A 24,985-nucleotide genomic window follows, 5' to 3' on the forward strand; every position below is an offset into this window, starting at 1 on the left:
CATATGTTTTGTTTGGATGTATACCTCTCCTCGCTTCTTTCGAAAGCATTGTCATCTATTTTGGAGCGGTGTCATTTCAAGTTTTGCCTTCCCGATAAACGCTGTGCTCATAATAACATGTTTCAAGACCAGTGAGCTACAAGCCCAGCAGTTCAGAAGTAGCTAAAGAAGAAGAAAAAACAGTCCTGCCCTTTCTGAAGATTTCCTGTTTCATGAAAGTGCATACATACTGTCTGACTCATATACGGCGAATTCTGACTGCACTATTTACTTTAACCCAGGGTTGCTTGAGACGCATGAGAGCAACAGGCAGACTGAAAAATAAATCCGAAGAACGTCTCGAATTAAAGTCTGGATATTTACTGTAATCAAGCTTTTAGTAAATGAAAAGAAGAGTAGTTTGTAATCCGTTTCTAAATGGAGCTACTTCGGTTTTCTGCTTTCTGGTGTGGAACGATACTCTTTGGTAGTGTTCTGCTAGAACAGAAGGGTGAGTTTTTAAAACGTTGTTTCAAGTAGCCTATGAATGTTGTGCTGATTGGCTATAGTGTTATCGTTGGTTTAAAGTAATTATTGAAACATTTATGAGGTTATTGACCGCTAGTAACATTGACACGTGTTTCTGTTTCCCCAAATTATAACTTCTAATTGCCATTCAGTTTTTTGTAGCAGGTGGTCAAACATAATCCAGCTCTACATTTTGGTGTAAGGCAAAATGTTCATCTCATTTGACCTAAAACTCGCAAATATATTGTTTGCCTCGTACTGCGAATTTGAATGCATAGTATTTAATGTATGCAAATTACGCAGTCAGTGTCGTTCAATATCAGAAACTCAGGAACTGTGGTACATTTATACCCAAATTCAAATGTTTTACTAAAGTGGGGATGGAATGACCCTATGAGCATAATGACAATGTGCTTTCAATACTTCAATTGAGCGCTAGTATTTTCCAAGAGGAAATCATATCAGAAAATAATTTGTGTGTGCCATGATGTTTCTGCAAAGGGGAAGTAGGCCTATGTATTAAAGTGCTTGCTTAACACAGTGGGAGGAGGTTTAGTTACACCACCTGTTGCAAGAGAAAACCTGCATGGTGGTCCTACCAATGGGACTTTTCATTCTTATGTATATTGTTGACACTGGAAGTGGGAATTATATTTGGTCTATCATTTGCAAGGTAGACACATCATAAATTGTCATCTATTTGCCCCTCCAACTCCAACCCAGTCCCAATGGCACCAAACAGCTTTGATAATCCTCTCTCCCCCACATCTGCAATTATATTTTGCCATAGGTGACAATTAACAGCATTCATCCCCACCATAGCCTGTCTCCTTGGGCTAAAATGGCATACATTTTGAGAGGAGTTTTTCTAATGATATAATTACTTTTCACTCCACAACCTCTCTCTCTCTACTACCAGCTCTCAGCCCAAGATAATTCTTAGCCGTTCTGTTATAACTCTATAACGGACTACAAACTTCACCTCGGGCCAAATTCTAAATCGTACACCTCTGCAGTACTTCATCTTAATGTCTTTATTGGTTTGTTTAAAATGGATCAACTCAGACATGTACAGTACACCCTAAAAACAGGAATAACAGAAGATAGCCTAATATCCGTCTGCAATATCCTGCCCCCATGGATACTTCACTGTCTATACTGCTGTGTCAATGCTGCCACCTGCAGTGCATGTGGCTTCTCTAGATCTGCTCCAGTCACTCTGCTTTTCAGTCTTGCAGGTTGTATTTCTGTTGCTTCAAGCCACAGCTCTACTCTAACCTGCAGATTGTGTACAGGCAGCTACAGTAGGCGTTTTGTCCTGGTACAGGAGTACAAACATTCTCTCCTAAGTCAGTAACCTTGATATTCTCTAACATCGAGTATACTACTGCACTGTGAGTAAGTCGGAGGGAAGAGAACCTCATTTGCTCTCTCTCCTGTACCGACTTTAGAGAGAGGGGTGATTATTTTGACATGGCTGGTCACATGACCTGCCAAAGTGGCTTTATCAGGTTCGCCCCCTTGCCAGCCGGTCCAATACACTGGAGACCCAGGCTGCGTCTAAAATGGCGCCCTATTCTCTATATAGTAAACTACAATTTGTGAAATAGGGTTACATTTGGGACACAACCCCCAAGCCTCCCCCATTTCGCTTGGCTGAACTCCGCTCTCTGCGACGGAAATTCTTCAAGAGGAAATCCTTGAGCTGCACATGCAGACAGGCCCAGTTAACGGCCAATAACCCACTTTCACTATCGGTCGTGTCACGAGGACACTGCTGATGCAAGTAGCAGGTTGAACTTTCTCTTCCTATGCGTGCAGTCTGTTACACTTCGAATTTAGCGTGGTTATGTGGCAGTGACGTCAAATTCAGTCTGTAAGATCTCTCCCTCCTTCATCTCTTTTTATGTCATTTCACCTCACCTCTGTCTTAGCTATTAAGAGTGTCTGAACACGGTCAGGTTCTGTTTTTATTCATGCTAAAGACACGCCGTAGAGGTCTGGAAGGAGAGCAAATGAGAAAGAAGGGAGTGATGTGGTAGTACTCTCTCTGGTGCAAAATCTCTCCATTTCTCTCTCTCGCTCTCTCACAAATACACACTCCGACATTACGTCCTGGTCTTTGATATTCACACAGTGAATTGGCAAGACACAAATGAGCAAATTGAAGACTACTCGACTGAGAGATGTTGCTGATGTTCAATGTTCCCTTTGTTTGTTTTTGTTGTATTGTCTGGCGGTTGTCTTAGTAGAGATGACTATCACACACAAACAGGGACACATCCCACCACTGACTCCCCGTGTGAAGTCAAGTCTGAACACGACCATGGCAGATGGATGGCACCGCGGAATGTGCTGATTGTTCACAGTAGAATTTAGGCTCTGGGGAAATAGTTTACATATGGTTGAAAAATGACTGTACATGTTAAATTGAAATGAATGGATTGGAGAATGAATGTTGAAAAAAAAAAAAAATGTATCACTTATTTAAACAACTGTCTCTTGGAGTAATACATAGTACCCAAAATGAACATTCGTTTGGTCTATTTCACATATTATTTTCAAAGGGAAATTGTCAAGTCTCTCAGTAAATGATACATTCCTTCACGTAGTCTGGACTGAGATACGAGGTGAAGGTTTCACTGTACTCACTGATGTTCAACAGACCATACTTTTCCAGTGTAGGAAATGTCCATATTAATGTATTCGATGGCAAAGTTCACCTTTCTGGTGTTTGCTGCCTTTTGTTTGTCTGTGTAATTGGAGGGGGATGTCAGTTTCCCAAGTCGAGCAAAGTTATCATCTTCGTTAGGTTAATACAGTTTAGGCCCAAATAACAGCAATCAAAGGCCGCGGTTCAATCCAAAACGGTGCTATATAGTGCGCTTGACATTTTTAAAGGTAATTGAGCAAACATCTGCAACATTTACCACGATCAAATTAAATCCCGGTCAAAGTTCTTATCTTGTGTTTTAGACCCTCAGAGTGAACTGTACTCATTTGTAATCGCGACATTTTTTCTTATTTTTAACCCTTATTTTACCAGGTAAGTTGACGGAGAACACGTTCTCATTTACAGCAATGACCTGGGGAATAGTTACAGGAAGAGGAGGGGGAAGGAATGAGCCAATTGGAAGCCGGGGATGATTAGGTGGCCATGATGGCCAGATTGGTCATTTTCCCAGGACTCCGGGGTTAACACTCCTATTCTTACGATAATTGCCATGGGCTCTTCAGTGACCACAGAGAGTCAGGGTACCCGTTTAACGTTCCATCCAAAAGACAGCAACCTACACATGACAATGTCCCCAATCACTGGCCTGAGGTACCGGATATTTTTTAGACCCGAGGAAAGCGTACCTCCTACTGGCCCTTCAATACTACTTCCAGCAGCATCTGGTCTCCCATTCAGGGAACAACCAGGACCAACCCTGCTTAGCATCAGAGGCAATCCAGCAGTGCGATGTAGGGTGGTATGCTGAAGGAAAGTGCTGCAGTAAAGAGTGAACGTATTGGATGAGATGACACATGAGTGACCTAAACGAACCAACTATTGACCGCCTCAAATAACCATATCCCTTTTGTAAACGATCAATCTAACATGTCTTTCCCCCTTTGTGTCTCCGCCCCAGGGGTCTCGTCAATGAACATGCTGAAGCTGAAGCTTCTGTGTAAGTTCTGTGACGTGGAGTCTACCAGCTGTACGGGCACAGGGAGCTGTATGACCGACTGTGGCATCACATCCATCTGCCCCCATCCAGAGGACGTGTGTGTCAGCATTTGGTGAGTGACTACAGCAGCCCTCATCATATTTCATTGGGAGTTGGAATGACCTTTAAACTTGACCTCAGGAGAGCAGTAGTAGTGGGTTCGGTGACACACTACGACCATGTTAGTGAGCGACAGAGCGGGAATTCATAATCTTGCTTGGTGCTTTGTCATTTTAAAAACGACATTTGCTCTCAACAAGGTTTAACTAAGTAGCCAAACCCAAAAGTGCCCCACCCACTAACCCAAATATAGTTGCGAAATGTGAATGTTAAAAAAGTAGAGAACTAGATTTGGCCTCCTGTTCGAAGCGGGAAGGCAATGCCACTGTTTCTCATTGACATTTTTGGGGGAGCTAGGAACACAAGCATTTCACTACACCCGCAATAGCAGCTGCTAAATATGCATATGTGACCAATACATTTGATTTGATTTTGATGTTTGATTTACAGCAGTAGGAACTGAAGTCAGCAGAACTCCTAATGTCATGTTCACAGCAACACCTCTTAAAATGGGTTGCACTACACAATCTACACACCACCCAGCAAGAGACCCGAGTAGCCCATTTTGTAGGTTCATTTGTGCACCTTCAGGATAACCTCTGTATCAAATCATTACCATAATGCTTAGACTGCAATGTGTTAATTAGTCAAGTTATTTTCCCTTTTTATTACTGTCTATAACTTCCTTCATCACTTAACTGTAGTGTAATTATAATGGCTCCTGTTGTCTTGTTTCCAGGAGAAAGAGAGTTGACAACGTCACCATAGACACGATATGCCACAACCCAGCCCAGAAGCTGCATGGTCTGATGCTGGAGGACTACAACAACAGCAAGTGTGAGATGAGGGAGAGGAATGGCATGGGCTCCCAGTTCTTCATCTGCTCCTGCTCCGAGGACGAGTGCAACAACCACGTGTTCTTCACTCCCTGTAAGTCCCTATGTAGTGCTATGTCACCTCATATGTAGTGCTATGTCACCTGTTATGTCATGCTGAAGATGGCCTTCTGTGGGCATTGTGATTGGTCATACGAGTGCAACGATCATGACTTCTTCACCTTCTGTGAGTCCCTATGTGGTGCTATGTCACCTGTTATGTCATCGCTAAGATTGTGTAATGTAGGCTAGTCATTACAATTGACGACATAGTTGACCAACACCTTTGACGTAACTCTAAAGTAATGAACGTTTATGCAATTCCTTATTAGGTTGTCATGTAAGGTGTCACGTATTGAATGTTAACATGTGTGTACTGTTGTACACCCTCCAAATACAAGATTGCAAACAGGTTTTGCATGGTGGAGGCATTTTGGCTGTAGTCTCTCGTTCTAATCTTGGCCATGGAATCTTATGTATTTTGACTACAGCATCCAAGCAGCAATAACACAGAGGTACATTTTCGAGACCTGGCTTTCCAGAGGCCAAAATTGAAAGCATCTGCACATGGCGATCAACGACGTCATGGAAAAACATTTCCCCTCACCGTGGAGGATGGATAGGTCTGCTGCAAACTGTCAAACTTCACGCTCGCCACGAAACGTATGACAACACTGCCCACTCGAAGCATTATGTACGTAGTAGTGTAACACACGGAAATAACAGGTGAAAAACAGCACATTGCATGTATTAATACAATCAATGTTCCCGAACCTACCCCCCCGGGGGTAGTAACTCGTAAACGTTCCTCTGTGGGCCGTATTCACTGAGAGATGGCAGAGGCACAGGGACAGGTTTTATGTGACGGATCGCTTCTCTCTCTCACTCTGAGAAAACCAAAACAAACTCCACTGGGGCCATGTTGAAAATTTCAGACGTGTGGTTTCCTGACTGAAAAAAAAGGAGCAAGCGAATGAGGGCTAGACGGGCACTTGCTGTACTGTATGCACACACACGTTCATAGACACACACACACACACACACAAATGCATGCACGTACGCCGGTACACACGCAATCCTTAACTGCCAAACGTGTTCCTAATACAGTATCTCTGTCTGTAATTACAGAGCACCAGCAGTCACCCCAGCCTGTTTCACATACGTGTCAACGACTCATTTACAACCCTTCAAATCCTAACTGATCTGACATGTTGTGCTTTATTATGGTTTTACGAGACTTCTGCCATCCCCAGACATAGGATTGTAAACATAGCATATGCATACACTTTCACCAGATTACTGGGACTAGCGGACACCGACATCGCTCCTTAAAAATCAGACATAGACTAGGTCTATAAAGGGAACACAATATGTGGTTGACTGGGGCATGGTTACAGCCTATTTGTGTGTTTTAACAGACCAGCAAGCTAACTTCAGCTTCGTAGCTTCCAGATGCTTATTGACATTCCTCATGGAAGTGTTAGGTTCCTCTGCTTTGCCGGACAAGAGTGGGCTGCGTTGCGCGTAGCAAGATGCTCTGAGACGACACAGCTACTTGGCTACTTCCTGTTGATTTCCTAGTGCTGAAGGGAATTGGAGTGTAATGTATAGTGTGTGTGACGTTCAAGCACAGCTGAAATGTCAAATGTCAAAGTATAGGCTACGTCATGTATTGAGGGATCCCGAGTGGCGCAGTGGTCTAAGGCACTGCATCCCAGTGCAAGAGGCGTCACTGCAGTCCCTGGTTTGAATCCAGGCTGTATCACATCCGGCTGTGATTGGGAGTCCCATAGGGCGGCGCACAATTGTCCCAACGTCGTCCGGGTTTGGCCGGTGTAGGCCGTCATTGTAAATAAGAATTTGTTCTTAACTGACTTGCCTAGTTAAATAAAAAATTGTATCCCACAAAGTCCTTTGTGGTCATTGTTTTCTATGCAGTGGGCACTTAAGGTCAATAAACAAACAGACTTCTTTGATCTTGACCCTTGTGGCTGGCCCAGCTACTCATAGCGAGTGAAAAGGCTCTTGTGAAAATATGCTAAAGTTTTAGAGTATAGTATGAGCACTGAGGAGTTCTAATGTTGTTGAGGTGTATAATTGTATAAGTATTGTAGAATATACCAAACTGGGGGGCTGCCCTTGACCAGCACAAAAACATCCTGTGGCGTTCTGCATTAGCATCGAATAGCCCCCGTGATATGCAACCTTTCAGTGAAGTTAGGAACAAATATACACAGGCAGTTAGGAAAGCTAAGGCTAGCTTTTTCAAACAGAAATGTGCATCCTGTAGTACTAACTCCAAAAAAGTTCTGGGGCACTGTAAAGTCCATGGAGAATAAGAGCAACTCCTCCCAGCTGCCCACTGCTCTGAGGCTAGGAAACACTGTTACCATCGATAAATCCACTATAATTGAGAATTTCAACAATTTATCTCTACGGCTGGCCATGCTTTCCACCTGGCTAACCCTACCCCGGTCAACTGCCCAGCACCCTCCACAGCAACCCGCCAAAGCCACCACCATTTCTCCTTCACCCGAATCCAGATAGCTGATGTTCTGAAAGAGCTGCAAAATCTGGACCCCTACAAATCAGCCGGGCTAGACAATCTGGACCCTCTTCTTCTAAAATGATCTGCCGAAATTGTTGCAACCCCTATTACTAGCCTGTTCAACCTCTCTTTCGTATCGTCTGAGATTCCCAAAGATTGGAAAGCTGCCGCGGTCATCCCCCTCTTCAAAGAGGGTGACACTCTAGACCCAAACTGCTACAGACCTATATCTATCCTACCCTGTCTTTCTAAGGTATTTGAAAGCCAAGTTAACAAACAGATTAGCGACCATTTCGAATCCCACCGTACCTTCTCCACTATGCAATCTGGTTTCAGAGCTGGTCTTGGGTGCACCTCAGCCACGCTCAAAGTCCTAAACAACATCATAACCGCCATTGATAAGAGACATTACTGTGCAGCCGTATTCATCGACCTGGTCAAGGCTTTCGACTCTGTCAATCACCACATTCTTATTGGCAGACTCGACAGCCTTGGTTTCTCAAATGATTGTCTTGCCTGGTTTACCAACTACTTCTCTGATAGAGTTCAGTGTGTCAAATCGGAGTGCCTGTTGTCCGGACCTCTGGCAGTGTCTATGGGGGTGCCACAGGGTTCAATTCTCGAGCCGACTCTCTTCTCTGTATACATCAATGATGTCGCTCTTGCTGCTGGTGATTCTCTGATCCACCTCTACGCAGACGACACCATTCTGTATACTTCTGGCCCCTCTTTGGACACTGTGTTAACTAACCTCCAGACGAGCTTCAATGCCATACAACTCTCCTTCCGTGGCCTCCAACTGCTCTTAAATGCAAGTAAAACTAAATGCATGCTATTCAATCGATCGCCATCCGTTTTGTCACCAAAGCCCCATACACTACCCACCACTGCGACCTGTACGCTCTCGTTGGTTGGCCCTCGCTTCATACTCGTCGCCAAACCCACTGGCTACAGGTTATCTACAAGTCTCTGCTAGGTAAAGCCCCGTCTTAGCTCAGCTCACTGGTCACCATAGCAGCACCCACTTGTAGCACGCGCTCCAGCAGGTATATCTCACTGGTCACCCCCAAAGCCAATTCCTCTTTTGTCGCCTTTCCTTCCAGTTCTCTAATGCCAATGACTGGAACGAACTGCAAAAATCACTGAAGCTGGAGGCTCATATCTCCCTCACTAGCTTTAAGCACCAGCTGTCAGAGCATCTCACAGATCACTGCACCTGTACATAGCCCATCTGTAAACAGCCCATCTATCTACCTCATCCCCTTACTGTATTTATTTTATTTATCTTGCTCCTTTGCACCCCAGTATCTCTACTTGCACATTCATCTTCTGCACATCTACCATTCCAGTGTTTAATTGCTATATTGTAATTACTTCGCCACCATGTTCTATTTATTGCCTTACCTCCCTTATCTTACCTCATTTGCACTCACTGTATATATACTTTTTGTTTTCTTTTTTCTACTGTATTATTGACTGTATGTTTTGTTTAGTCCATGTGTAACTCTGTGTTGTTGTATGTGTCGAATTGCTATGCTTTATCTTGGCCAGGTCGCAGTTGCAAATGAGAACTTGTTCTCAACTAGCCTACCTGGTTAAATAAAAGGTGAAATAAAAGAGGAATATTCCACAATATTTTTTACTGAGTATGCAATGTATTGTATAACTAATCTATAACATCTGCCTTGTCTCTGTGTTTCTCTCTTGTCCTTCCTCTCCACCCCAGACTCTCTTGACTCCCAGGTGGTGTCGGTGATCCTGGTCAGCCTGGTTCCTCTCCTGGTTCTGGCCATGCTGGTCATCACATCCTTCTATTGGTACCGCATCTACCACCAGCGCCACGCCGGTGCCAAGCGCAAGAAGACGCCGCTCGACTTCAGCGACGGCCGCGCCATCATGATGGACGACGACGGCTCGGACAGCAGCTCCACGCACGCCAACAACCTCAACCACAACACGGAGCTCCTCCCCATCGAGCTGGACTCCCAGGTGGGCAAGGGCCGCTTCGCTGAGGTCTACAAGGCCAAGCTGAAGCAGGGCGCCACGGGAGCTGGTGAGCCCTTCGAGACCGTCGCCGTCAAGATTTTCGCCGATGAAGAGTATGCCTCGTGGAAGAACGAGAAGGACATCTTCTCGGACGCCGACCTGCGCCACGAGAACGTCCTGCACTTCCTGACAGCAGAGGAACGTAAGGTGGAGAAACAGTATTGGCTGATCACGGCCTACCACCCCCAGGGCAACCTCCAGGAGTACCTGACGCGCCACGTCATCAGCTGGGACGACCTGTGGGTGCTGGGCGGGTCGCTGGCGAGGGGCGTGGCCCACCTGCACAGTGACCACACGTTGTGCGGACGCTACAAGGTGCCAATCGTCCACCGGGACATCAAGAGCTCCAACATCCTGGTGAAGGGGGACCTCACCTGCGTCCTGTGTGACTTTGGCCTGGGTCTGCGTCTGGACAACTCGCTGTCTGTGGACGAGCTGGCCAACAGTGGACAGGTACTGATTCTTCTCTCCTGTCTCTCCTTTCTACTTAGGCTGCATCCAAAATGGTACCATATTCTGTATGATTAGGGCACTATATAGGAAAAGGGAGCCATTTTATTTGACCAAGGCTTATAGGGCTCTGGTGAAAAGTAGTGCACTATTTTGGGAATAGGGTGCCATTTCAGACACACTAGTGTCTGGCTCATTTTATCATACTGGTTCCTCTTCTGGACAACATATTAATGATATCCATAGAGCAAGTGCTGCTAGGCCTTTTGCTTTATTACAGTGATTAGACAAACATCCCAGGCTGTCAGTTAAAACTGCAGTTGAATTGTACCGTTACATGGTACTGGAAGCAATCATGCATATTCTACTATCAATAGCATTAGAATGGCGTAGAACGGAACAGAATAAAACAGAATAGTCTCACACTACAGGTGGGCACTGCCAGGTACATGGCCCCTGAGGTGCTGGAGTCCAGGATCAACCTGGAGAACATCGAGTCGTTCAAGCAGACAGACGTCTACTCCATGGCCCTGGTACTGTGGGAGATCACCTCCAGGTGCAACGCCATTGGAGGTAAAGTAACACCACATGATATCTGACCAATCACGTTGTAAGGCCTGGGTGTCGGAGTGGAAGTCAAGCGCAGGCAACAGCAGGTGCAATAACCAAATGTTCTTTAATGAACATGTAGAAAACTAGGCCACCCAACTAACACACTGGGTGACCACATAAACAACCCCAGACACGGGGAATACGAAAACAGTACAGCAAACACGATGCACGAAACAAACACCACCACTTACAAACAAACAATCCCGCACAAAGAAACGTGTATGCCGGCTGATTAAATAAGCCCAACTAATTAACCCTCATACAAAACAGGTGAACCCAATAAACACATAGGGAGGGGGAGAAAAGGATCAGTGGCAGCTAATAGGCCGGTGACGACGACCGCCGAACGCCACCCGAACGGGAAGGAGAGCCTGCCTCGGTCGAAGTCGTGACACACGTGACCGAGCTGCATTAGACAGTAGCCAATTGACAGGCGATATTTTGATTTGAAGTAGTGGCCTTGTGTAAGTGATATAAAGGAATAAGTATACTTCTCTGTAAAGGTCCATTATGCTTGTTTTACTCCAATGCTTGTAAACAAAGTCAATGTAAACAAACTCTATATAGCCTAAAAAAATGGTTACGACCATCATTGTGATATCATGGATGGTCAGTCCTTGCATCCATAGCTCTTTCAATGAATTTGGGAGTGGTTAGATTTCTCCAGTACCATCCCTCAAGTTTTTACCGTAACGGGCTGGTAGTACCGCTTTAAGGTGTTTATAGTGTAATGGCCACCTATTATGCACATTGGTCACCTTTTCCCATGATGCCCTTCACTCAAAGGAAGTAAAGGGAGTGGGTGTGTCCTGTTTCTCCACCCTTCTCCCGAAGTGTGCACTTTCACACAGCCACTGTCTCACATCTCCGTTACTTACTGTGGTGTGGGAAACATTTCAGAGAAACCAAAACGTGTCAAAAAACGATTAATTCTCTGTTAGTTCTCAAAGAACAAGAGCCTTCTATTCACTAATGTACCATTCTTCCTGTTTGTCATCTCTCTGAACAACAGGGCCAGGATATGGGCAAATAATACAAATGGGTGATTATCCAATGGGCATCCTACGGCAAGCCACAGGGACATAATTTGTATAACATAGAGGAATTTGTTTTTCACTTCCCTCTGTCTCTGTGGTCCATTTTGTCTTGTGGGTGATCCTGTTTGACCATTTGTGTCAGAATGTTGATTGAATGTTAGTGTTGGTGCACGCCTGCTTCCAGCGCGGCCATTTCCTGTTTTCCCTTTGGTACCTAGGGGCCCCTTTAGCGCTGTCACCGCGGTAGCGCTGCCACAGAGCCCTCTGAAGGAAAACATGGCCGAATGATCAGCCTATTATACCCTCTCACATTTTCCTTCCAATGGCATGGGGTGAAAGAATACTGTATGTGTGCCCATTGGGTACACCTCTGAAATGAAAATAGTCAATTTCCTCTCGCTTTCTTTCTCTCGCTTTCTCTCTCTCTCTCTGTCTCCCTGTCTTCCTCCCTCTTCTGTCTCTGTCTGTCTGTTTGTCTCTCTCTCTCTCTTTATCCCCCTCTCTCTGTCTGTCTGTCTGTCTCTCTCTCTCAGCAGTATCTTGTGCTGGGGCCTATACTCTACAGTAATAAATGAATCTCCCCATGTCATGACATTACGTACATCCACCATCCACGACTATTCCAGCTGGCACTGTAGACAGCCAGTGGTGAGAGGACAGGATAGCATAGATTTACGGGAGAGGGGAAGCGCGGCGCCTTCCTACCCCTGGATGGGAATAGGACCGGTGGATAGAGAAGCAATTGGGATAACCCATGTGTTTTGGCTTAGTCTGATCTCGCCCACCAATACCACTCGTCTTCCCCTAGATTGGCGTGTGTTCTGATAAAAGTGGAGGTGTTGAAATGTGTAGTGCGGTAGGAAAGCCCAAGGAGACTTTCCCATGTTGAAAGGTTAAATCACTGCTGGAGTTTAGCTAGTCTCCCACCTTGATACAGCAAGAAGCTGCCTTATTTTGTGTAGTAACGTTACTGTGCTGCAATGACAGTTTGTTTGAATATTCCCTTGGGGGTAAAATGTTTGCAGAGTTAGAATGACTAACTCAACAACTGCTACTATCTTTGTCTGCGAAACTGGCATTCACACAGCTACATATACAGTACATGTATTTCTACTACTTGTCATCCTTTCAATAAAAACTTCCCATGCTATCATCCTCGGTGAGTCAATATTGACGGCATAAAACCCTGTTCACCTGAGAACACACACACACACACACACACACACACACACACACACACACACACACACACACACACACACACACACACACACACAGCAGATGGCATAAAACTCCTCTCAACTTGGAAAACACAAACACTTCCCTCTTCCCCAAACACAGTCAGACTGACACATCTCAGTGCCTCATTATAATGAGTGGGTAGGTGAAGCCGCCATGGCTTCCCTGTCTGTCTGTCTGTCTGTCTGTCTCAGCCGCCACCTGCCTCAGTGCCTCAGCAGACAGATGTCAGAAGCTCCCGTTGTCTCACTGCCTTGCCTGGCAGACCGCCACACAGGCAGTCAGTCAGCCACTTTGTCACAGTTTCGGGGCCTTTCGTATGATCTGGGATCTGTCACGCGGTACGAACGCGCCCTGTCTGTCAACAGGGCCAGTCACAACCTCAGAGAAAGTAGCAGCAGCCGTCACTATGCATTCTTTATCCTCAAAGTAAAAGTAAGGACAAGTAAAAAGAATCAACTGTGGGAGAAAGTAATAAATACATCGTCCCGGGCCGTCTCTTTTTTCCCGAAATGTCTTTCCCGTATAATTTGCACGGCTGGAATTAGGAGCAGGAAAGACAGGAGGGCGTTCACTGGCTGGTTTAGGGAGGAATGGGAGAACAGTGGTGTTGACCATCCCACTGTAGGAGAAATTCCTCCACTCCCCTGAGGGAGAAGACAGGGTTAGAGTAGAGTGGAGGAGGACAGCTGCTATCCAGATGTCATGGCCTCACCTCAAACCTGAATGGGCCCCATGCTGTCTGTTTGTCTGTCTGGCTAGCTGTCTGGTAAGCTGTCTGTCTGTCTTTTCTGCCTGTACCCTTACAGAAAATGGTTTCACATGTGGAAAATCACATGATTTCACGTGAAATCATGTGTTTTGTAACACTTCACATGTGATCACAAGTTTTCACGTGTGGTTTCACGTGATCACATGTTGCTTTACACGCTACGACATTCATTTGTTGGGCTCCCGAGAGGCGGTCTAAGGCTCCGCATCTCAGTGCAAGAGGTGTCACTATAGTACCTGGTTTGAATCCAGGCTGTATCACATCCGGCCGTGATTGGGAGTCCCATAGGGCGGCGCACAATTGGCCCAGCGTCGTCTGGGTTTGGCCGGGGTTGGCCGTCATTGTAAATAAGAATTTGTTCTTAACTGACTTGCCTAGTTAAATAAAGGTGCCATTTTGTTCACATACGATCACGTGATCACATGAAAACATGTGTTCACATGAAAGTCATGTGTTTTTTTTCGTAAGGGTATTACTTCCTGTCTGTCTGGTTGGCTGTCTGGCTGTCTGTGTCTGGCTTCCTGGCTGGTTTGCTGCCTGTCTGGCTGGCTGCCTGTCTGTCACCCAGGGCTTTAACCTGTGAGGAAGATAAAACAAGGTCAGAGCCATCGCCACAAACTCTCAGCTTAATCAAAACCATCAGAGGAGAGAAGTAGAATAGTTTATCGTTCTCCAAGAGGGAGGGAAAGAGTGTCAAGCGTGATTGTCAAGCTGTCTCAAACAGATTCATGTTACTTTTTTGGCTCGGATCAGAAGCAAACTTTTGTTAGCTCCATGAGGATCTGTTTTCTTGATTTATTTAAGTTGACTGAAATCCTAATATCTACTATACTGTAGATAGTGGACTCGAAAATAACCAGTACAAACTACTGTATGATGACTACAGGTAATACCACATTCCTATGTGCATGAGGGGTACTATATGTCGATGGGTTTACATTGGTCAAATTGTATTGTTAGGTGTTACTGTACTGTTGGAGCTAGGAACATAAGCATTTATTTATCTTATTGTATTTTTAGGTGTTACTGTACTGTTGGAGCTAGGAACATAAGCATTTATGTATCTTATTGTATTTTTAGGTGTTACTGTACTGTTGGAGCTAGGAACATAAGCATTTATTTATCTTATTGTATTTTTTAGGTGTTACTGTACTGTTGGAGCTAGGAACATAAGCATTTATTTATCTTATTGTATTTTTAGGTGTTACTGTACTGTTGGAGCTAGGAACATAAGCATTTATTTCGCTACACCCGATATAACATCTGCAAAATATGTGTACACGACTAACACAAGTTGATTTGACTTGTGAACTGGCAAGTTGTGGTTCAGATATACTCAGGCGGTGCATGGCTTTCTCAACCACAGGGTACAGTTTGAACAGGAGTCTCTAGAATGAGTCATTGTAACAAACATATGACTGGGGCCGCACAGTAACTTAAACAGGTCAGGCTTTGAACCGGGAAACCAGACTTAGACCTGATGGTTAATAGCATGAGGGAGAGAGAGGCTGGCCATGTAGTCTAAATCTATGGAAACCCATGTCTGAGCTGCCAAAAAATGTACTGTATCAACATTACAAACCAGCAAGAGGAAGTCGATGGTGAACTACAGAGCGGGAATGTTGAGACATTTTCTGGATTCACTTGTTCAAATCAAATCAAACTGAATTTGTCAAATGCGCTGAATACAACAGGTTTAGACCTTACAGTTAAATGCAAGCCCTTAACTTACATTGCAGTTTCAAGAAAAATACAAGTTTAGAAAAGATTTACGATTTTTATAAACTAAACAAAAAAAAGTAACACAATAAAATAAATGTTTCGGTACCGAATCAATGTGCGGCGTACAGATGAACTGTTCACCATTCTTATGGCTTGGGGGTAGAAGATGTTAAGGAGCATTTTGGACCTAGACTTGGTGCTCCGGTACCGCTTTCCATGCGGGAGTAGAGAGAACGTTCTATGACTCGGGTAGCTGGAGTCTGACAATTTTTCGGGCCTTCCTCTGACACCGCCTGGTATAGAGGTCCAGGATGACAGGAAGCTGGCCCTAGTGATGCCCTAGTGTAGCCTTGCAGTCGGATGCCGAGCAGTTGCCATATCAGGCGGTGATGCAACCAGTTAGGATGCTCTCGATGGTGTAGCAGAATAACTCTTTGAGGATCTGAGGACCCATGCCAAATATTTTCTCCTGATCGGGAATAGGCGTTGTTGTGCGCTCTTCATGACTGTCTTGGTGTGTTTGGATCTTGATAGTTTGTTGGTGATGTGGACACCAAGAAACTTGAAGCTCTCGACCCGCTCCACAACAGCCCCGTCGATGTGAATGGGGGTGTGCTCGGCCCTCCTTTCCTGTAGTCCATGATCAGCTCCTTTGTCTTGATCACGTTGAGGTTGTTGTTCTGCCATCACACCACCAGGTCTCTGACCTCCACCCTATAGGCTGTCTCATTGTTGTCGGTGACCCTGTTGTGTCGTCGGCAAACTTAATGATGGTGTTGGAGTCGTGCTTGGCCATGCAGTCGTGGGTGAACAGGGAGTACTGGAGGGGAATCAGCACACACCCCTGAGGGCCCCAGTGTTGAGGATCAGCGTGGCAGATGTGATGGCAGATGTGATGGCCCGTCAGGAAGTCTAGGATCCAGTTGCAGAGGGAGGTGTTTAGTCCCAGGGTCCTTAGCTTAGTGATGAGTTTTTTATTATTATTATTTTTTTTTAATACTGCATGAGAGCTGGTGCTCTCATGCAGGTTTCAGTGTTACTTGCCTTGAAGCACACATATAAGTCATTTAGCTTGTCTGGTAGGCTTGAATCCCTGGGCAGCTCGCGGCTGGCGTTCCCTTTGTAATCCATAGTTTCCAAGCCCTGCCACATCTGTAGTAGGATACAATCTTAGTCCTGTATTGACACTTTGCCTGTTTGATGGTTCGTTGGAGGGCATAGCGGAATGTCTTATAAGCGTCCGGATTAGTGTCCTGCTCATTGAAAGCGGCAACTCTACCCTTTAGCTCAGTGCGGATGTTGCCTGTAATCCATGGCTTCTGGTTGGAATATGTACATACGGTCAATGTGGGGACAACGTCATCGATGCACGTATTATGAAGCCAGTGACTGATGTGGTATACTCCTCAAATGCCATTGGATGAAAATCATGAAACATATTCCAGTCTGTGTTAGCAAAACAGTCCTGTAGCTTACCATCTGCGTCATCTGACCACGCTGATGTATGATGAATCTCAATGTGTCAATTTGTCAGTTATCATAAAAGGTGATTTCTTCATTAACAGTTCTAATACAGATATGTGAGTCAATAGGAAAGTGAAATGTGCTTTAAAAATACTCTATAACATCATTAACTGACCTTAACTGAACAGGTCATCCTCATTTACAGTTGAAGTCGGAAGTTTGCATACACTTAGGTTGGAGTCATTAAAACTTGTTTTTCAATCACTCCACAAATTTCTTGTTAACAAACTATAGTTTTGGCAAGCCGGTTAGGACATCTACTTTGTGCATGACGCAAGTAATTTTTCCAACAATTGTTTACAGACAGATTATTTCACTTATAATTCACTGTATCACAATTCCAGTGGGTCAGAAGTTTACATACACTAAGTTGACTGTGCCTTTAAACAGCTTGGAAAATTCCAGAAAATGATGTCATGGCTTTAGAAGCTTCTGATAGGCTAATTGACACCATTTGAGTCAATTGGACATGTACCTGTGGATGTATTTCAAGGCCCACCTTCAAACTCAGTGCCTCTTTGCTTGACATCATGGGAAAATCAAAAGAAACCAGCCAAGACCTCAGAAAAACAATTGTAGACGTCCATAAGTCTGGTTCATCCTTGGGAGCAATTTCCAAATGTCTGAAGGTACCACGTTCATCTGTACAAACAATAGTACGCAAGTATAAACACCATGGGACCACGCAGCCGCCATACCGCTCAGGAAGGAGAAGGGTTCTGTATACTAGAGATGAACATACTTTGGTGCGAAAAGTGCAAATCAATCCCAGAACAACAGCAAAGGACCTTGTGAAGATGCTGGAAGAAACAGGTACAAAAGTATCTATATCCACAGCAAAACGAGTCCTATATTGACATAACCTGAAAGGCTGCTCAGCAAGGAAGAAGCCACTGCTCCAAAACCGCCATTAAAAAAAACAGACTACGGTTTGCAACTGCACATGGGGACAAAGATCGTACTTTTTGGAGAAATGTCCTCTGGTCTGATGAAACAAAAATAAAACTGTTTGGCCATAATGACAATCGTTATGTTTGGAGGAAAAAGGGGAAAGCTTGCAAGCCGAAGAACACCATCCCAACTGTGAAGCATGGGGGTGGCAGCATCATGTTGTGGGAGTGCTTTGCTGCAGGAGGGACTGGTGCACTTCACAACATAGATGGCATCATGAGGAAGGAAAATTATGTGGATATATTGAAGCAACATCTCAAGACATCAGTCAGGAAGTTAAAGCTTGGTCGCACATGGGTCTTCCAAATGACAATGACCCCAAGCATACTTCCAAAGTTGTGGCAAAATGGCTTAAGGACAACAAAGTCAAGGTATTGGAGTGGCCATCACAAAGCCCTGACCTCAATCCCATAGATAATTTGTGGGCAGAACTGAAAAAGCGTGTGCGAGCAAGGAGGCTTACAAACCTGACTCAGTTTACACCAGCTCTGTCAGGAGGAATGGGCCAAAATTCACCCAACTTATTGTGGGAAGCTTGTGGAAGGCTACCCGAAACGTTTGACCCAAGTTAAACAATTTAACGGCAATGCTACCAAACACTAATTGAGTGTATGCAAACGTCTGACCCACTGGGAATGCGATGAAAGAAATAAAAGCTGAAATAAATCATTCTCTCTACTATTATTCTGACATTTCACATTCTTCAAATAAAGTGATAACTGACCTAAAACAGGGAATTTCTACTAGGATTAAATGTCAGGAATTGTGAATTGCTGAGTTTAAACGTATTTGGCCGAGGCGTACGTAAACTTCCGACTTCAACTGTAACTCACTTGCTTTGCATGAGCAGTTGTCAGAAATATACCCAGTCGGTGTTAAAACTTTTTTCTCAAACCACTATCTACTTTCTCTTGTCTTGTTGTTGTCTCATCCATTGCAGAATTTAATGTTAGGTTGGTTGGCATGAAAAAAGTTTCTTTCTTAAACCAATATTGAACATTCCTTCCTTTTTAGCAAACACTGCTTGTGTGGAGACCACAAAATGACCTTAAGTGTGGACTTAGCATGAGAGCCTATAAATGGGAGCCTATGAAAAAAAAATACAAAATTGTTTATTCGAAAACAATAGTTCCCAAAATGGCATATGTTTTTGAATAAGACGATAAACAATTTTGTATTTTTTTATAGGCTCCCATTACACAACCCTGAAACTGTTTACATTTTAGCAGATGCTCTTATATCGAGCGTCTTATAGTAGTGATTGCATACATTTTCATACTTGTCCCGTGGGAATCAAACCCATCAAACCCACATCAAACCCACTGCCGTGGCATTGCAAGCACCATGCTCTACCAACTTAGCTACACGGGACACCAGGAATAAAAGGAAGAACCTCTATTCCTTTACTCGCTTGAATAATGACAGATGGGTGGGCGGGTGGGTGTACTTTTGCTAAAACACTGAAAGGAGGGAAATCTTCTTGTCAAAAACAGGAAGCTCATGCCTGTGGAGTCAGCTGTTGGCTCAAGCCGTGACCTAGCATCCGATTCCTGTCTGTGTTCATCTGGACTTCCTGTGAGGCCTCTCTTCTGGGCAGGGACTGTGCGTTTCTCATCTGTCAGCCGGAATTCAGTTGAATAGTATTACAGTACTGTACAGGGAAATAACTGATCAGCTTTAAAGGTCCAATGCAGCCATCTTTATCTCAATATCAAATCATTTCTGGGTAATTTTTTCAATTTTACCTTTATTTAACTAGGCAAGTCAGTAAAGAACAAATTCTTATTTTCAATGACAGATTAGGAACAGTGGGTTAACTGCCTTGTTCAAGAGCAGTACGACAGATTTTTACCTTGTCAGCTCAGGGATTTTATCTTGCAACCTTTCGGTTGCTAGTCCAACGCTCTAACCACTAGGCTACCAGCCGCCCCATTTAAATACCTTACTTCAATTAAAATGGTCAAAAATAAACAAAAATTGCTTCTTAGCAAAGAGCAATTTCTCAAGCAAGAATTTAGCTAGGACTGTCTGGGAGTCATCTGACTAAGGTGGGGAAAACTGATCCTTAGCTGTTATTGGAGAGATTTGGAACTTTCTTTCTTATTGGTCTATTAACTCATTTACCTCCTGGTGATGTCAAAATTGGCAGGCCAAAACTGCATCCCGTCAAAACAGGCGAAAATTTCAAGCAGCTCTTACACAATGGTTACCGTGGTTATTCCAACCTCGTAGTGTGGAAATATTCATAAAACACAGGAAAATCACATTTCTGACTGCTGGGCCTTTTGACTCTGCTTACTTAACAGGTCAACTCATCATTGTTTTGTGAGATGGTAAAGGTTTTCATTATGATCCATATACTATTTCCATGTCTTCATTCTATTCACGATGTGAGTACTAAACGAATGCAAAAGTGAAGCAATAGTTTCAGTACGGTATAGGTATTCATTATGGATGTATTTCTTAATGCCACAGTGCCATTGCCCCCGAGTAACCCTGCTGTTTTCAGTTGGCTCTGTCTCATGTCTGTTCAATGTTATTTTCCAATGTTTTTGCAATATGGAGCTATTGAGGATCATTTACTTACTGGCATACCATTTTTTTTTTTGCGTCGGAAATCTGGAAAATTACTTTTAGTTTCATTTAGCGCTTGGTTCTTACACAGAATTTGTCCGACTACTTTAAGTACCCAATTTGGCCTTTCTGAAACAAATGTTTTTATACCAGAGCTCCACTGTTCAAAGTGAACTTGAGTTTGATTTGTTGCTCTACCAAAAGGACAGATCAGATCAATGTAAAGATAAATAGTTCTCTGCAAACCATTGACTAAAGTTTCCAGACGGCATCATCCCAAGCCAACTCTTTGAAATTCTGCCTTGAGTAAACTTTATTTCTGCATGGGGTTTGACGAGCATCTTGGACGCCTCGTTATAAGATAGCTGACACTGAGCCAATGCTGAGTTGGTGAGTTGTTTCAAGCACATTCTCACTGAGATCTAATGCAATAATATTGACTGTTTCTCTCAGGCAGGTTTTCCCAGGCCCCTGATCCTATAAACCTAAAACATATGTCATTTTTGACTTATGTGATCTCTGTATCTCTCTGTTCCTGTTTGAGTATACAATATGATATGATACTTTATTGTCCACTTTCATGGAAAATCATTTAGTGAGGCCAGAACTACATTTGAATATTCAGAAAACAGTACACTGCTCTGTGGCTCTGTCTGTGTGTTTATGAACCTACTGTATGAACCTATAACGTATCTTTTGACTTCTGTATCTCTCTGGCTCCTGTTTTAAATGTTCGGCTCTCCGTGTTTGTGTACAGAGGTAAAGGACTACGAGCCGCCCTTCGGTAAGGTGAGGGAGCACCCGTGTGTGGAGAGTATGAAGGACAGCGTTCTCAGAGACAGAGGGAGGCCAGAGATCCCCAGCAGCTGGATTAACCACCCAGTAAGTAACTAAGAGCTGCTTTCATTATGCATATTGCACACATTCTCAGATGGATTATTGCATAATTTCCTTGCACATTTATTTTTATTTTTTTACAACAGCTATTTTTTCATAAAATAATCTGATTAGGGCCAACCTCTCACTACCGACTCCAGTATCTGTGTACCACTGCTGACTGTAAGTCTCTGTGCTCCGCTCCTCCTCCCTCAGGGCATCCAGGTGGTGTGCGGCACGATAGACGAGTGCTGGGACCACGACCCCGAGGCCAGGCTGACTGCACAGTGTGTGGCCGAACGCTTCAACGACATGGAGCACCCAGACAAGCTGTCTGGACGCAGCAACTCAGAGGAGAAGATTCCCCAGGACATCTCTGTGACGGAGTTTGAAGAGATTGAGAAGAAGGAAGTATGCCTCAGAAACTACAATGCCCCTGCTGGGGAGGCTGAGAACTACAATCAACCAAGCAGCTGAGAGAGATTTAAGTGGAGAGTCTCTTCGTATATGCTCTGTTTATTTGTCCTGCTTGTGACTCCAAGGAACAAACAGTTTGGCTGTTGTGTGTCATGGATGTAAAAGGGAACAAAACTGAACAATCCAATCAGCAAGGAATTTATATCATGATTTTTTTATTTTTTTTTTAAAGATTTACAGCATTTGCTCCAAAGACGGATTAAAGCCATGACTGGACTGGTGAAAATATAAAGCCCTCTTAACTAAATACTGTTTGCACTTTATCAATAGCTATGCATACCAAATGATGTACAGTACCAGTCAAAAGTTGACACACCTACGCATTCCAGGATTTTCCTTTGTTTGTACTATTTTTACATTGTAGAATAATAGAAGACATCAAAACTATCAATTAACACATATGGAATCATGTAGTAACCACAGAAGTGTTAAACAAATCAAAATATATTTGAGATTCTTCAAAGTAGCCACCCTTTGCCTCGATGACAGCTTTGCACACTCTTGGCATTCTCTCAACCAGCTTCATGAGGTAGTCACCTGGAATGCATTTCAGTTAACAGGTATGCCTTGTTAAAAGTTCATTTGTGGAATTGCTTTCCTTCTTAATACGTTTGAGCAAATCAGTTGTGTTGTGACAAGGTAAGAAGAAAGCCCTATTTGGTAAAAGACCAAGTCCATATTATGGCAAGAACAGCTCAAATAAATAAGACAAACGACAGTCCATCATTACTTTAAGACATGAAGATCTTTCAAGAACTTTTAAAGTTTATTCAAGTGCAGTCGCAAAAACCATCAAGCGCTATGATGAAACTGGCTCTCATGAGGACCGCCACAGGAAAGGAAGACCCAGAGTTAACTGCAGAGTTACCAGCCTTAGAAATTGCAACCCAAATAAATAAGTAACAGACATATCTCAACATCAACTGTTCAGAGGAGACTGCGTGAATCAGGCCGTCGTGGTCAAATTGCTACAAAGAAACCACTACTAAAGGACACCAATAAGAAGAGACTTGCGTTGAGATTTTTGGTTCCAACCGCCGTGTCTTTGAGAGACGCAGAGTAGGTGAACGGATGATCTCCGCATGTGTGGTTCCCACTGTGAAACATTGAGGAGGAGGTGTGATGGTGTGGGGGTGCTTTGCTGGTAACACTGTCAGTGATTTATTTAGAATTCAAGGCACACTTAACCAGCATGGCTACCACAGCATTCTGCAGCGATATGCCATTCCATCTGGTTTGCGATCAGTAGGACTATCATTTGTTTTTCAACAGGACAATGACCCATCACACCTCCTGGCTGTGTAAGGGCTATTTGACCAAGAAGGAGTGTGATGAAGTGCTGCATCAGATGACCTGGCTTCCACAATCACCCAACCTCAACCCAATTGAGATGGTTTGGGATGATGAGTTGGACCACAGAGTGTAGGAAAAGCAGCCAACAAGTGCTCATCATATGTGGGAACGTCTTTTAAGAATGTTAGAAAAGCACTCCAGGTGAAGCTGGTTGAGAAAATGCCAAGATTGTGCAAAGCTGTCATCAAGGCAAAGGGTGATACTTTGAAGAATATAAAATATATTTTGATTTGTTTAACACTTTTGTGGTTACTACATGATTCCATATGTGTTATTTCATAGTTTTGATGTCTTCACTATTATTCTACAAATGTAAAAAATTGTACAAACAAAGGAAAATCCTGGAATGAGTCGGTGTCCAAACTTTTGACTGGTAATGTATATTCAGTTACTGTATATTCTTGATGACAATACAGTGCAATTATAGGAAAGAGGGGTACTGTACCATTGTATCTGGAAAAAGAGAGCTGTCAATACTGATACACTAATACAATTTTTACCCGTTTTCAACTGGCACTTTTTGACATTTTTAAAGGCATCATTGGATGATAAAAGGGACTGGAGAATGGAGCTATATCAAGAACCAAGGTGAAAGTTTCATTCCTGGAAGCACGGTATGAGAAAAGGGCCAAGCTATGAAATGGAAAATGATTCCCAACAAATAAACCCAGGGGAATGCTGATATGTAATGACAAGGAAGGGAACTTGATCCCTTCTCAATTAAAGATCTCTATCAAAAACCCTCTATGTATAATGTTAAAAGCCTTAATTAAAGACTTTCAGTGTTCTACTCTTTTAAAGATGGCGTATTTTCATTTTCTTGGCATAGGAATCAATGTTCTATTTGTCTTGCTGTCTATTATTCACCTTGACCTGACCTTAGGTCTCCGGTTTGATTGAATAAACTTAGGTAGCTCATGTCCATTCTCTTTTAGCTAAATGGCTACAGTGTCTTCAGCTTGCTCTCTACCCACAGTGTTGAAGGCTCACAGTGTGCGGACTACTCCAATGTGTGTACTACTGCCGGACAGGACGTTCAGTCAAACCGCATTACAGTAATATGTTAGTTCATTTCACTGCCACTCTGAAGTGGAGTTCCATTTCCTTCTCGTCAGAGTTTCCAATGCTGTCACCGGTCTACCAGACTATAACACAAGGCTCACTTAGTTTAGCTCAACCTTTAGGTCATATCAGGACATGTTTTGGAGGTTGTATGCCGGTACTTGAATATTGCCAAACCACATTTTAACAGCAGTAAACATGAACACAGGTGACCTCCAATTCATGATTTATCCCCCATTTAACTCGCATTACCTTACACTTAATATAAAATAAATGTCTCCGCCTCTGTGGCAGTGTGACAGATCTTTATCCTCATCCATAACTCCTTGGTGAGTGTTTGCGAGGTGTTTGTTAGGTTAGATGGAGGTTCAGCAGGTTTAGAGCACTGAAATCTGCCTAGCATTGACAGACCTTTGATCCCATTCCCAGCCGATAGACCTGCACTGTCTAACGGAGGCTGTCTCTGCATGGGCCTCTGCAGCAGCTGCCCAGGTCTAACCTAACCTACATCTGCTGTTTCCCGCGTTCCTTAGCAACGCGGTGGAAAACACACTCCGCTGCCAAGACGCGAACCGCCAACAAGGAGCTCG

General features: G+C 43.8%; 1 protein-coding gene across 1 annotated transcript; it reads left to right on the forward strand.

Annotated features, from left to right (window-relative positions):
- Positions 1 to 71: 71 nt before the first annotated feature.
- LOC129819550 (TGF-beta receptor type-2-like) lies at positions 72 to 24,133 on the forward strand. The gene is made up of 7 exons (XM_055875900.1): positions 72 to 490; positions 4,140 to 4,290; positions 5,017 to 5,207; positions 9,427 to 10,199; positions 10,628 to 10,769; positions 21,385 to 21,509; positions 21,720 to 24,133. Exons 1-7 carry the CDS (start codon positions 418 to 420, stop codon positions 21,978 to 21,980), a joined length of 1,716 nt encoding a protein of 571 aa, XP_055731875.1. The 5' UTR covers positions 72 to 417; the 3' UTR covers positions 21,981 to 24,133.
- Positions 24,134 to 24,985: the final 852 nt, after the last annotated feature.

This window comes from Salvelinus fontinalis, chromosome 22, assembly GCF_029448725.1.
Source record: "Salvelinus fontinalis isolate EN_2023a chromosome 22, ASM2944872v1, whole genome shotgun sequence".
Classification (NCBI taxonomy): domain Eukaryota; kingdom Metazoa; phylum Chordata; class Actinopteri; order Salmoniformes; family Salmonidae; genus Salvelinus; species Salvelinus fontinalis.